Here is a 13,775-nt window from a genome sequence, read left to right on the forward strand (position 1 = left end):
GCACACTCTCTCCTGGTTGCAGGTGTCTATGCCAGCAGCTCACGCGACGTCCTCCGCGCCCACGGTGACCTTGGTGCAACTGCCCAACGGGCAGACTGTGCAAGTCCATGGAGTCATCCAGGCTGCCCAGCCTTCAGTCATCCAGTCCCCACAGGTCCAGACAGTTCAGGTACTCACTGACTGCAGAAAACTCCTGTTCTGTGAATGGGGCTTCTTGGGGAGTCCTGCCATTTCCCTGGTTTCCAATGTGCCTGTGTCCCGGGTTCTCTTGTTGCTTGCATAGACTTTAGGAGCATGTTTGAAGGCAAAAACTATGCAGTAATTGCTGCTCCTGACTGTTTTGGTGTTTTCTGTTCTGGTTTAACCACTTTTCACTTTCAAATAGTGCTGAGCTTCATTTCCTCCAGAATTTGGTTGGTGAGTTTAACAGCTTCATGGTTTTTCTCACAGCAATACTCTACTTTGTCTCTCTACTGTATTTTCATATATCTTTATTAAGAGTTCATACTATTCTGAAGTGAACAAAAACGACTTTTTAATATCATGTAATCTTTAATCATTAATGAGGCTGATGTTCTGGGATGAGAGTCTTTGCTACTTAGAAAATATTTCCATTGGTTTACAAAATAGATGCCTGTATGTTAATGGTCCTTAAAACAAACCTATCAGACCTCTCATATAAAGGTTTAAAAATTTGCCTGTTGAGTGTGTTGTAAAGCCTTAGCATTTTCTCTTCTGCAGAGTGAGACAGATAATGCAATCTGAGGAGGCAGCTTGAAGAAATCTTCAACACCTTTTTTTCCTTTCTAACCACTTAAACCCAGTGTTACTGACTGCAGAAACAGAAATTGCTTGGCATCCAGCAGCTGCACAGGGCAAGGGCTGTACATCATTGTTACAGAGGTTTAGCTGGGTGTTACTTTTAAGAATAATAAGGCATGAATAATTTCAGATTAGGACATTCTGATAATAATCTTTGTTTACTCCATGTCAGCTTTAGTGCAGCTGTTTCTGGCAGGCTGTGTCCTCTTCAGCCACTGAAGTCAAAAGTTTAGAGTTTTAATCTCTCAGAGGTGACCAGTTTTCAGATAAGTGCACCAGTTACTAGCCCAGGGGTGGAAGATAAGAGACTGAGAGTGAAACCATGCTTGGAATTCACCAGGCTCAGTGCAAAGTCAGGAGGTGTTTGGAATGCTGCAGTATTCAAAGCCAGGTAGTGGCTGTCAGTCAGCCTTGGACATCTCCTCAGGCCCTTGATCTGATAGCTGAGTTTGGCACCAGGAAGCTTTCTGAGCCTTTAGGAATCTTCCCTGCAGTGCATAAAAGTGATCTGTGTTTCTGATACACAGTTTCTGATAGTTCACTGTCTCTGACTCTTGTGTATTTCTCACAGGACTGTAGTCTTCTGGAAAACAGTGGCTATTTTTATGTACTGGAGATGCTTTGGCAGTTTTTGCATGCTTCAGATTTAAAGTTCTTGAAATGTGATTGGTACAAACATTTTAGCCTCTTAAATCTTTGCATTTTTTTAGCACAGATGTTCAGAATTGCAGCACTGCATTCTTTTTTTTTTACCATCTTCCTTCCCAAAAAGGCAGTCTCTCTATAACATATCTACCCATTTACTTATGAACTGACGTTTCTCAACCTCAGTATTTTGCTCTTTGTCTATGCTGTCTTAATTTGGTTCTGCTTTTTGTCTTCCTAAATTTTACTAAAAACAAAATTTGTTTCCTTAAAATGGATGGAAACAAGGAGTTACTGAAAGAAAAAAGTGTGTGGAATTACTGTTTGTATTTTCTTACTGGAGTATTTAAAAGATAAAGGCTGCTTGGCACACTGGCTGTGGTCATTCTTCTCTGGATCTGTTGCTGAACAGCCTGCCCTTCCTGCTCATTGCCTTGGTAGAAGCACTGTGGAATAGTTGTGTTGTTTTTCACAGGATGTCAACAATTCCATAGAACAAAGACATTGGAAGTATCTTGTTAAGTTTGATTGCTGTTCTTGCTTACAGATCTCCACTATAGCAGAAAGTGAAGATTCACAGGAATCAGTAGACAGTGTCACAGACTCACAGAAACGAAGAGAAATTCTCTCCAGACGACCCTCCTACAGGTAATGGAGGTGAAAAGCAGAAGCATTTTGCTTGAGGGATGTTGTCTGCACAGCAGGAGACAAACTGGGAATATGTGGGGTTTTTTTAGATTTACCACCAAACTGAAATACCTCTTCTACAATTGTCTTTCCATGGCATAGGATGTAAAGAGATAAGCAAATAGGAGGAGGAGGAAGAAACCTCAGTTAAGACAGAAATGAGCTGAGAATAAGCCAGCTGCCCAATCTGTGAAACATCAGGGTATCAGGATGCTAGGTGCCTTAGAGATAGTTCTAATGGGTGCTTAATACATGCACTGCACTTGGTGTTGGCTCCCAGGCAGGTGTTAGGTTGTGAACTGGCTGCTCCTCACAAGCATTTCTGCTGATTTCCTTTATGCTCAGCTCTCTGGCTGAGGGCTTTATGGTCTCTGAATCAGGGCAGTTCCCCTGGTGTGAGGGAATAGGTTTTGATGTACTTTTGCTTTATTCAAACCTTTTCTGTGGCTAAAAGCAAGAAACTTGATGCAAATGGATGAGAGAGAATGATGTTTTTAAGAAAAAGGGAAGGTTGTTTTAGCTGTACCTTGGGCTGAGAAGACCCTGGTGAGAAGCACCTGTATCTGGTGCTGATCAGCACAGCTGCTCTGTGCTGGCTCCCTTGGCTGCCTCCCAAATGAGAGTTTGAAGATAGTGCAGGTTTTTCATTCTGCACCCATATTTTCCATACTGGGTTACTGCACTTCTCAGGTTTCTCCAGTGTTACGTGTCAAATAGATTTATTTAATATACACACACACACACACACACATATATATATAATTTTTACTAAAACCTCTGCACCACGCTGTCTTTGCCAGAAAAATTTTGAATGACTTGTCCTCAGACGCCCCAGGAGTGCCAAGGATTGAGGAAGAGAAGTCTGAAGAGGAAGCTGCAGCACCTGCCATCGCCACTGTTACGGTGCCAACTCCCATTTACCAAACCAGCAGTGGGCAGTACAGTATGTAGTCTGAATTTCTCAGTGGTGCTAGTGAGTGGGGATGAGAAGATGAAGAGCTGTTGTTTCTAGAACTGTTTGGACTAGGACGAAGTAGGAGGTGAAAACAAGGTGATTTAATTTGGCTGATAAGTGTGCCTTGTAAGCACCTTCCTGTTGTAAGTATTTGAAATGCTCCATTAACATCCCAGAACTCCTTGCCAGTTAGTGCAGCTGATGCATCCTGAGGCTAAACATTGGATTCACCATCTTACTGTTAGATAAACTTCTTAAATTCAGGAACCAGGTGAGGTAATTGAGAGGTTTCTTCTTTTCCTGGCAGACTATTAATCCTGGATCACAAAACTGTAAACTCTTTACAAGAATAAACATTACAGTCTGCAGACTGTCATTTAGAAAGTACTCAAAAAATAGGAACTTCAGCAACCTTGTTTAAAATTTATAATAAATATGTTTGTGTTCTCTTCATTCATTATGTTTTATAGTTATAATGCTTTGACTTAAAAGTATTGAGGATACAGCAGTAAAGCTAGAATGCACAATCCAAGTTTCACACAAACAAACACAGCATGAAATATGCAGAAGAGATAAAAAAACCCTTTTTTACATCTTTCTCTTAAAATCTCTTTAAAATTTTGTATCTGTGTTAACTCTTTAGCCTATTAAATTTTATTGAAGCTCCTGGGGTTTACTTAACTCTGCTTTCCTACCATAACTGTAAAATAACTGCTTGTGTAGTGTGGATACTTGAGATTTTGGTGTATCTGGATGTAGGAACACTGTGACACTCTGGAATCACAAATGAGGGGTGATGCTCAGTACAGCTGCATGGCAGGATTGAAGGAGAAAAAACCCCAACAACAAAGAAAGACTGCTAGGAGGGGAAAAAAGTGTGAAACTGGACCTTTATGATTTAAAACACTGCTATGAAGGTTGTGAGGAAGCTGTAGAGAAGTGGGGATACAAGGAAGAAATAATTTAAAAAAAAAATGGCTAGCAAATAGCATTAGGGGAGAGTGAAGGGCATAAAGCATGGAAGAGGAGAGGAATTTCAGATGAGAAGGAAAAAGAAAGAGCTGAGGAAAAGACCTGAATCGACCAAAAAGAAATTCCTAACTAAGAAATTAGAAAGTGTTCCCTGGCAGAGGGTTGTAGCTCTTCTGTGTGATGCTGTTGTAGTAGAGAAACTAAGTTGTGTTTTAGGCTGTGGTTTTTGACCCCCCAGTAGGGTTGTCACAAAAAGCTGAAAACTGACTTTTTTCAAAGCAGGATTTCTTTAGTGTACATTAGAGCCACGTGTCTGATTTGAGGGTGTGTAAGGGTCCAAGGGATTTAACTCAATATTCTTCCATACCTAGGCTTATTACTGTCAGTTAATGAATAAATTAGTGTCTTAAATGCTGTGTCAATCTTTCTTTTGTTTTCAGTTGCTATTACCCAAGGAGGAGCAATACAGCTGTCTAACAATGGCACAGATGGGGTACAAGGTCTGCAGACATTGACAATGACCAATGCAGCTGCAACCCAGCCTGGCACCACCATTTTACAGTATGCACAGACCACAGATGGGCAACAGATACTTGTACCCAGCAACCAAGTTGTTGTACAAGGTGAGATAATTCACAGACAGTCATTCTGAAAAAGGTTTTCTCCGTGCAGATAAAAGGCACCTAGCTAACTCCTTGAAATCTGTTCAGAAACAGTATAAACAGCTTTGGCACAGGTGAGTGTCCTTAGAATAAACAGAATTATGAAAGGAAATTTCAGACAGAGCCATTTGTCACATTTTCTTGGAGCCCTTCTCTTCAGGTGGGTAAAATAGTGAATATTTTGTGTCTGCTTCCAAACCCAACATATTTCTATTCAGATTGATACAGTTTTAAATGTTTTGGTTCTGCTTCTTAGAACAACATACTTGTCTTTGATTTTCCATGCTGTGTTTTCTGCATTTTGCCCATATGATTTTTTTAATGTGTTCTGCAGAAACTCATACCCCTTTAGAATTAGAGTTCTGAGTTCTCCCAGGTAGTCGTCTGCAACAACAGTAAATTTAAAGTGAAGGATTACAGTTAGGAAAAAAAAATTGGTTGGTACTTTTTGTTTCTACAAGCACACTTTAGTTAATTAGTAATTTTTTTCCCCTTTCCAGTTTTTCCAATTACAAGCCATGATGTCTTACTATTATGACTTTTATAACGAGTCACCAAGAACTTAATCATTGAGCCTTAGAATCATAGTGTAGTTTAGGAAAGTGTTTCAAGAGATCATTTGCTCTTGCCATCTACTTAGAGCAAGCAGGACTCCTTACACTTAGAGTATGTTGAGTTTTTTATTGTATTAAAATCTATGGTTTGATTTATTAAAAATCTAGATGGTATGGAAAAACTTGTTTATTAAAAATAACAGAAAATGCACCCCTGCTCTCATGATTGTGAAGCAGGTGATAGGAAAGTTATCCCATGAGGAGGTCTGCAGGCATCAGTAGCCAGGAAAAACATTGTTATTGCACTGATTGTCTGATTTTTGTGTTCTTTAGGATGTGGGGTTTCTTTAGGTGCTATCAAATTGTTTCACAAGCTCGGGCAAATACAATGTTACCAAAAAAAAAGCCCAAGAAACCCCAGGCCCTCTAGAGAAGTTACGTGCCAGCCTTCACTCTCTCTCTCTCGTTGGAGTAAATGAGTAAAAATCTCTGCACCCTTTTTCTGTACCAAATACTCACATGTGCAGTTTCTGCTTCTGCAGACAGGTGTTGGGAGCACAGCTAGAAACACTGTGCCCACCCTGCCTTCTCCTAAAAGTGCCCAAAAAGCAGAGAAGTAAAAAGAAATATACTCAGGGAGAAAGAAGCACTACAGCAAGGCAAACCCAAGTGTCCAAGCCCTGTGAAGACTCCTCCATCAGGGATGCCCCAAACTTCTCATGGGTTCATACACTCAGTCCGAGGTAGCCACCCCTCCCTGCTGTGCTGCATCCCCGAGCCGCCGTGGTGTGGGTGTGGATGTGGGTGTTAGGATGCTCTTTGCAGCAGGATGGGCCGTGCTGCCTCCCAACTGACCCTGGTGTTCCTTTGCAGCTGCCTCAGGAGATGTGCAGACCTACCAGATCCGCACGGCCCCCACCAGCACCATCGCGCCCGGCGTGGTCATGGCCTCCTCCCCAGCACTGCCCGCCCAGCCCGCAGAGGAGGCTGCCAGGAAGAGGGAAGTCAGGCTGATGAAGAACAGGCACGTGCAGACATCACACACTGGGGTTTTTTTATACTCACTCACACCCAGCACCTACCACCTGGGTCTTCTGTCCCACCTGGGGCTTCAGGAGAGACCTTGTGGCCATGTTCCGGGCTGCAAAGGTGGCAGAGACTCCCTGCGTACAAGAAGTCACCCAGAGGGGCAAGGGGCACAGGTTTGCTCCTGGGGAGATTTCAGTTAAACACAACAGGAGAAATTTCCCCTCTGAGGACAGTCAGACACTGTCCCTTCCAGGGGAAGGGGTGGACTCCCAGGCTTTGAAAAGTTTTTAAGTCTTAGGACAACAGAGTGCAGGGACACAAGTAAGCGGTGATATTAGATGGGTCGAACCAGATGATGCTTGAGGTTCCTTCCAACCTGACAGTCTGTGATTCTCTGCATTGAGCCAAAGTGTTAAGCACTGAGGATCATTCTTTGGTAATTTTTCAAAATACTGCTGCAGAATTTGTCTGTATCTAAGGATGCAGAGTGAGGAGGCACATCTGCTAATGCACTGTGGAACTTGAGGACTCCTGTGAGGTGTTGTGAGTTTGGCTGTTGCAATAAGGAGAAAAGTCATTGGTGAGAGGTTTGCATGGCTGCAGATACATTCTTGATTGCTCTGAGTGAATGCATTTGTGCAGTAGCAACTGCTGAATTCATCTGCCAGCCTGAAAAACCTCCTATGTTGTGCAGGTGTCCATATCTTCTGCAGATTGCTGAGCTGTGAACACAATAGAAAGTTACATGAGAGGCACAGTGCTTATCTGAGGAGCTTTAATGTAATAAATGGTGCTAAACAACAGAGCTCACTTTTTCTAAAAGGTTTTTGTACAGAACGTCACCCTTCTCCCCTTTGTGTTTACTTTTGTGGTATCAGTGAGTAGCAGATGTCACCCTTTCAGGTTCTGCATTCAAGAAAATATTAATTTGCATTCCGAATCCCTTCATTTAGTCAGCAGTCTTGTTCCAGTAACAGAAAGCTTTTGTGTATCAGAAAGCCAAGAAAAACAATGGGGGATTACCCCCACTTGAGTTAAATTGAAGGCTGTTGCAACAGTATCATGTCACATGTGATGCTGCCTGCTTAATAGGTATTTGCAAATCTGGGCTCCAGAGGAAAGCAGGGGAAAGGGATAGAGAGAGGCAGATGGTGAGGTGGTACTTAATGGGGGATTACAGTGTAAATATTCATAGATACTCTTGTGCAAATTTTCTGTGTAAATTTTTTACATTCTAAAAGGCCTCTTTTAATTCAGCAGAACTCTAGCTGTTTATAATGAATTGCTAATGCACACAGGCTTGAGGTGGCTTAATTTACAGCCCAAGCTGGCACAGGGATGACAAAACAAAAGGAAGAGTTGTTAGCCAGGAAGATAGATGAGTGGTTTGCACTGGAAGACACTTCATGGTCCAGTAGGGTTTAATCTCCTGGAGACACAGGCAGCAGCCCAAGATGTCTGAAATTCTGCGTGCTGCACGTGGCCCCCTGAAAGGCTGCAGGCATGTGAAGCTGTGTTTTTAGGTGTGACAGATGGATACCTGACTCCTTCCAGGGCTTACCAACTAGGTTTGCTTCACCCTCTCTCATTTGTGGAGCAGAACTCCAAAAATGACTTTTCAAAACTTAAAAAAATTTCTTCTTACTGGGTAGGTCCTGGAATAGAGATGGTTTTTTACCTAGTATTAAAGCAGCTATTTATCTGGTAAACAGGAGAACTGGGTTCAGCTTGGTCTTTACAAGCAAGTCTTAAAAGTTTGACTGTCCTGAAGTCTGCTTCAGCACATTAACACTGCCATGTTCTTGGCACAGCAGACAAGGACTAGAGAATGATAGTGGGTTGGTTTTGTGATTTTTTTAAATTTGAGTTGTTTCAATTATTAGTGCAGTGATGCCAGCATGATTAGTAAAATGAAAGTATTGCTTGAGAGCAAATATACAGATGCTTTAAATACATCTTTTTTTTTTTTTTTTCCATCTGTTGGACATGCTGACTGTTGAGTTTTGGTTGGACTTCAGCAAATGGAAAAGAGACAGAGATTAATAGTTGAATGTTAGTCTTACCTATGTTTTTATTATTCATCTCTTTATTATAATAAAATAAACGGGATCATTGCAGCAGCATTTTACTCAGCCCAATGGCTCTAATATAAATCCTGTGAGCAGAATGTTGTCATGGAATAGGATTCTTTTCCCACAGAAGCAGAATTGGCTTGCTGCTGACCTGCTGGGATCTACGTGTTGCCATGATCTGTGGATCCTGGCTGTGTGTGACTCATGAAGAACAGTTGCTAGGAAGTCAGACTTTTTTCTTGACTTGCATTTTATAGCAATACCTCCATATTCTAAAGATGGCAGTACTGGGTAAAGATTTGAACTGAGCAGTTAAATCACCTGTGTCTGCAAGTACTTGTTGTGGGCTTAGATGTCCTTTTTGTGCCTTGCAGAGAGGCAGCACGTGAATGCCGCAGGAAGAAGAAGGAGTATGTGAAATGTCTAGAAAATCGAGTGGCTGTGCTTGAAAACCAAAACAAGACACTGATCGAGGAGTTAAAAGCACTTAAGGACCTCTACTGCCACAAATCAGATTAATTTTGGATTCCCATCTTCACTTGTCCAGGTGGGATAGAGACTGGTTCTGGCTGTACCCAGAAAGACAAAGTAAACTTTTTATTTTCTAAACATTTCTTTTTTTCTATGCGCAAAACTGCCTGAAGCAACTACAGAATATACTTCATCTGTGCTTTGCATCAAACTGTGAATGTCCAAGTAATTGCCTCCACTTCTCCCCCTACAAGGTTATTTTCATCATCTGTCTCAGCATGAAGAAGAAGAAGAAGAAGAAGAGGCTTCTTTCCCATCTCCCCGTCCTCTTCAAAGAGTAACAGTGGTCACTTGGGAAGTTGCTGCGGGGAGGGTCCTTCTTGTAATGGTTTCAGGAATTTGTGCTGAGCTCTTTCCATTGCCTTAGAGACAGAACCACCCCAGCCTCTCTTGGTCCAGGGAACTTTGGGCCACGCAGGTGGAGCACGCGTGGTGCAGTGAAGAAGCAGCACTGGTTGCCAAATGGGTTTCACACGTTCACCATGAACTATACAGAAAAAACAAACAAAAACCATGGCTAAGCAGCATGCCAAATGGAAGGCTCTTCACAGTCACGTTCTTGGTGTGAAAATAACACAACCTTTTCCAGACTAGCCCAGGAGGAAGGGTTTTGATTTGTCCATCTGTATTAAGCCCTCCTGGACTGGTCAAAACTTCTCCATACCTCAAAAACAAAGGCTTCACAAAACGAGCTTCGCTGGTCAGTTGTTGCTTCTCGAGGCTTGTGTCTGTGCTCGTGTGTTCAGAGCTCTGAAGGCACAAAAAGCCAACACCAATGTCATAGGATACTGGGTTGGGAGTTGATACTTGAATGGGAAAGAAATTTAGGATAAAAAAAAGGTACAGTAGTAACGTTTGGAAAGCAGTCAGAGAGTGAGCAGGGTGGCACATGAAAGCTGTTTGTATGCCCAACAACTCAGCAGCTGAAGCACAGCCAGCTCCACACACACACTCCCTGATGTTGGTACAGTCCCAGGCAAACAGATTGTTTCTTTTTCCTTGCCACTCTCTTACCTGATGGAAATTCTTGTACTCAGTGGAAGCATCAGCCTGGCTAGCTAGATTCATTCTCAAACTGTGAGGCTGCCTTCCATCCATAAATTAAATGGCAGTGTGACAATTGCCAAGACAACCTCAAATACTGAAGAGGACTTCAAATACAAAGATCCCAACTTCTGCTTCGCAAGGGACAATATTAATGATTCAAACCTGGCCAGGCTAGCTTAAGTTCTTAATTTATTCAGAGGGTTTTTTCATGTAAAGATTTCCTGGGTAGCTTATCCCTCTTATTGCAATTACTCATGTGCCTCAGGCATTTGCAAGATGAATTTTTTGTGTGTGCACTGAGGAAATGGGATCTTTCACAGGTGTCCATTGTTTAAAACAAGGCAGACCATGTTTAAAACCAACTCTGTACAAAGCATTAGGGCTTCAAAGGAATCTTGCTCAAAAGGAATGTGTCAAAAAGAATCATGTGCAGTTTGTTTGCTGGCCCTCTGAAGCCAGTCTCTTGAGAGAGAAACTTGGGTCACTTGATGGAGTAAAGTTTACTTTGGGCTTCTGGTCAAATTTTTATGTGTAGAGACATATGAATAAGACTCTAGTCTGTACTAATGCCTTGCCTAGCAAAGTATTAGCTAATATTTTTTCCCATTCACTTTACCTGTTTTTAAGATTAATTTCAAACATGAGCTTCTAAAAGCTTATACAATCAGTGTGATGTTATAGGAACACTTGGAAGACTCTGGGCAGTTGAGTATCAAGCAGCCAAGCAGTATTAAAAGTTCTAGTTTTCTCATTTGAGAGGGCATTCAGTTTCCAAGAGACTTTAAAAGGAGCAGGGTTAAACTTGTAGCATTGTTGTTAAAACTAGAGTTGTCAATGATTTCAAAGGATGTTTGTATTTCAAGAAGAAACATTAGTATCAGAACTGTGGAAGAACTCATTTTCACAGGTTTCGAGGGGATTTATAAATGGTCTATTTTTATCTGCCATAGAGAATTGATTTTCATGTGTTTTTATTTAATGGAAGATGGATTTATTAGTTTAGCAATGCAGATCTAAAAAGGAAAACCCTAAATTCTCAGCAGTGCTTTTATGGAAGTTGCCTGGTTCCTCAAGCCAGGGAACAGATAGCAGTTTCTCAGAAGCAGAAACACTGATGATGATGGTGCAGGAGTCACCCTGGTACAACAGGAGGCTCATGGTGGCCTCGTTTGCAGTTGTGTGGCATGGTTCCTCCAGCTTTAAGACTGGGGGGAAAGGCTGTGGGTTCAGGGGGAACCAGCTTTATTTGCAGAAACTGGAGTTTTGTGCAGCACCCCTGAGTGATGCTGGCTGTGATCCCAGAGCTGTCCCTGGGGGGAAAGGAGCCCTGTCCAGTGCTTGCTGGCAGCCACTCAGCACAAAGTCTGGGAGCTGGAGGGACCAGGGGAGCCTCACCTGGTATCTGGATGGGGTTCTGCCATGGCAGGGTTGGTGCTGAGTGGTAGGGCAGTGAGAGAACCGTGTTGCTGCCTTGTCTTGTGCATGCTCTGCGGAGCGTCTGTAGTGCTTTTAGTCTCAGACCTCCTCAGCAGATAAAAGAGGAGGAGGTTATTTTAAAGTACAAGGGGATCTGCAAGAACTTTTAATTTTTTTTTATACTGCACTGAGGGTTTTAGGGACTTGAATTTCTTTATTGGGATTTTTAAGTGACAATAGTAAAAAAATATAAAATTATTATACCAAGTGCAGGGCTTGGCTAGGGTTACCCTTACATGCTTTACTAGTTGTACTGACCCAAAAAGGGAAAGAATATGACAGAGGAATACATGCAAATGTTATTTACCAAGCAGCAAGGCTGGGGCAATCAGCTTCTCTAAACTAAGGCAGTTTGGAAGTAGGAGGGAACTTAGGCTGGCAGGGGGGAGGGAGGATTAGTTTTATATCTCACGGTTGTGAGTTTTCAAGAATCGATAGCCTGTTTTACCTGAAGAGAGGGTTAGAAAGGGCTAGATCCATTATGTTAATAATAAACAAGAATTGATTTGAAATATAATTTTTGTAATGTCATTATTTTGCAAAACGACAGCACCGATCAGGCAGTTAAGATATTGTCAGAGGTGCTCTTTTAATTTAGATATTCTTGGAAAATACATATGTATAATATATGTACATATATATATATATATACACACAGTATATAATCTACAGCTCTGAGAGCTTTTAAGTCAGGAATGCTGAGTATTATAGTATATGGAGGTCAGAAAAAAATTTCTACTTTTCTGTGTGTGTCTGGGTGTGTGCGGGTGTGTGAAAGCTTCCCCCCCGTCCCAGTAGTTCTGGGCTGCATTATTCTAGCACGTTTTTCTGATTTGTTTTATGCTGTTTCTCATTTACAACATTTTCAAGAACTTTTATTTCATATTTCATGGCTTTTGTGAGGTTTGTTTTTCTTTTTTTTTTTTTTTTTTTTGGTTTGTTTTATTTTTTACTTGTAGAGAGTTTTGGAAAATTATGTAAACAGTTGCTTTACAACAACCACCACCCACCCCCCCAAGAATAACTTACTTCTGTGCTTTTTCTCTTTGGCAGCTATATAATCAAAGGCAAAAGAAATGGGAATGTTGTTAAGGTGTTGTTTTCTAAAGGAACCACTGGTAAGATTTCTGTTTTCCTCCTGGGGTAGTGGCGATGTGTTTTTATTTAAGCAGTGATTTCTCCAGAATCAGGTAGCTGCCAGCACCAAGTCCTTGTGTCTGAAAGCACAATTCTAGCCCATCAGGGCTGTGCAGACACCTGCAGGTTCTGGCTCTTCTCTGGTTGTTGTTTGCATTGCAGACACCACCTCCCCTGGTTCTTGTATGTTGATCAGAAAACTGGCAGGGTCTTTCGAATCGTTCAGAGGCTCAGGAAAAAACAAAAGTTAAGGTTTCATAAGGAAAAAACAGCCCTGGCAGGTTCTGATCTTCATTTGTACAACAGGTTGTTTCGTTCTTCTCAAATCTGGGCTTCCAGTAGGCTGCAGGTGCAAGTGGCCATCTCTTCCCAAAAACTGGCCTCTGCTTTTCTATTTTGTATTTTTTTAACTAGTGTCAGCCAGGCAGTGCTTTTTTTGGGTTAAAGTAAAGGCAAGTCTCTCCATCAAAACCAGTTCATTGTCAGGGGCTGCAAATCTATTGACAGTTCATAGAGGATTTGATTGGTTTTCTAGGACCCTGTTTTTACTGTAATTTTCTCACCCTGGAGCTGGTTATTGATGTAACATTTGCCAAGGATCTAACCAAAAGGCCATGTATTTATTTTTGTTACTCTGTATTTTTTGTAAATGTTTAACTAAAATGTGCACTTCTTAAAAAGAAAGAAAAAAATTATGAAACAAAGTGAGGAGCAGTTGGGTTTGTTGAGAAGCTCCCAGCTCCCAGCTGTTGAGAGGCACTCCAGCACAGTGGCTGCAGTGCTGCTGCCTGCACACACAGTTCACTCCTCTCCCCATAGCACCCGATTTTTTTTGCAAATTGAATTTTTTAAATTAAATTTCTCCAGCGTGGCAGGAGAGCTGAGCTGGCAGCACGGGGAAGAGTCAAGTCTGTGGTGTCTCAGAGCAGTGTGGACAGGATGGATGGGAAATTATTTTTAGAACAGAACTAGTTTCAAGAGATCCCATGTGGGAAAGGGAGGTTAATTTTTGAAGAAAAGCTAAAGTATTTTTCAGCCACTTCATTCCCCCTTTCTTGAGATTTGGCTGCAGATTTTTAAGAGCAGCATTCCAGGAGAATGAATCAAGAAACTTCCCAGTTCTTTGACACCAGGAACTGGAAGTACACTAACAACTTAACACCCTGCTGCAAGAGATAAAAGCAGA

General features: G+C 41.8%; 1 protein-coding gene across 2 annotated transcripts in view; it reads left to right on the forward strand.

Annotated features, from left to right (window-relative positions):
• Positions 1–13,318, forward strand: part of CREB1 (cAMP responsive element binding protein 1) — a 30,658-nt gene extending 17,340 nt beyond the window's left edge. Inside the window, exons 3-9 of one of the 2 annotated variants that reach the window (XM_030454355.1) lie at positions 23–169; positions 2,015–2,115; positions 2,955–3,097; positions 4,522–4,704; positions 6,171–6,321; positions 8,773–8,945; positions 9,124–13,318. In XM_030454355.1, coding sequence (XP_030310215.1) covers positions 23–169; positions 2,015–2,115; positions 2,955–3,097; positions 4,522–4,704; positions 6,171–6,321; positions 8,773–8,917 — 870 coding nt within the window. In that variant the 3' untranslated portion in view covers positions 8,918–8,945; positions 9,124–13,318. Of the gene's footprint in view, positions 1–22; positions 170–2,014; positions 2,116–2,954; positions 3,098–4,521; positions 4,705–6,170; positions 6,322–8,772 lie in introns of both variants that reach the window. The other variant, XM_030454354.1, reaches the window with a different exon arrangement.
• Positions 13,319–13,775: the final 457 nt, after the last annotated feature.

The sequence above is a fragment of the Calypte anna genome, chromosome 7 (assembly GCF_003957555.1).
Source record: "Calypte anna isolate BGI_N300 chromosome 7, bCalAnn1_v1.p, whole genome shotgun sequence".
Taxonomy (NCBI): domain Eukaryota; kingdom Metazoa; phylum Chordata; class Aves; order Apodiformes; family Trochilidae; genus Calypte; species Calypte anna.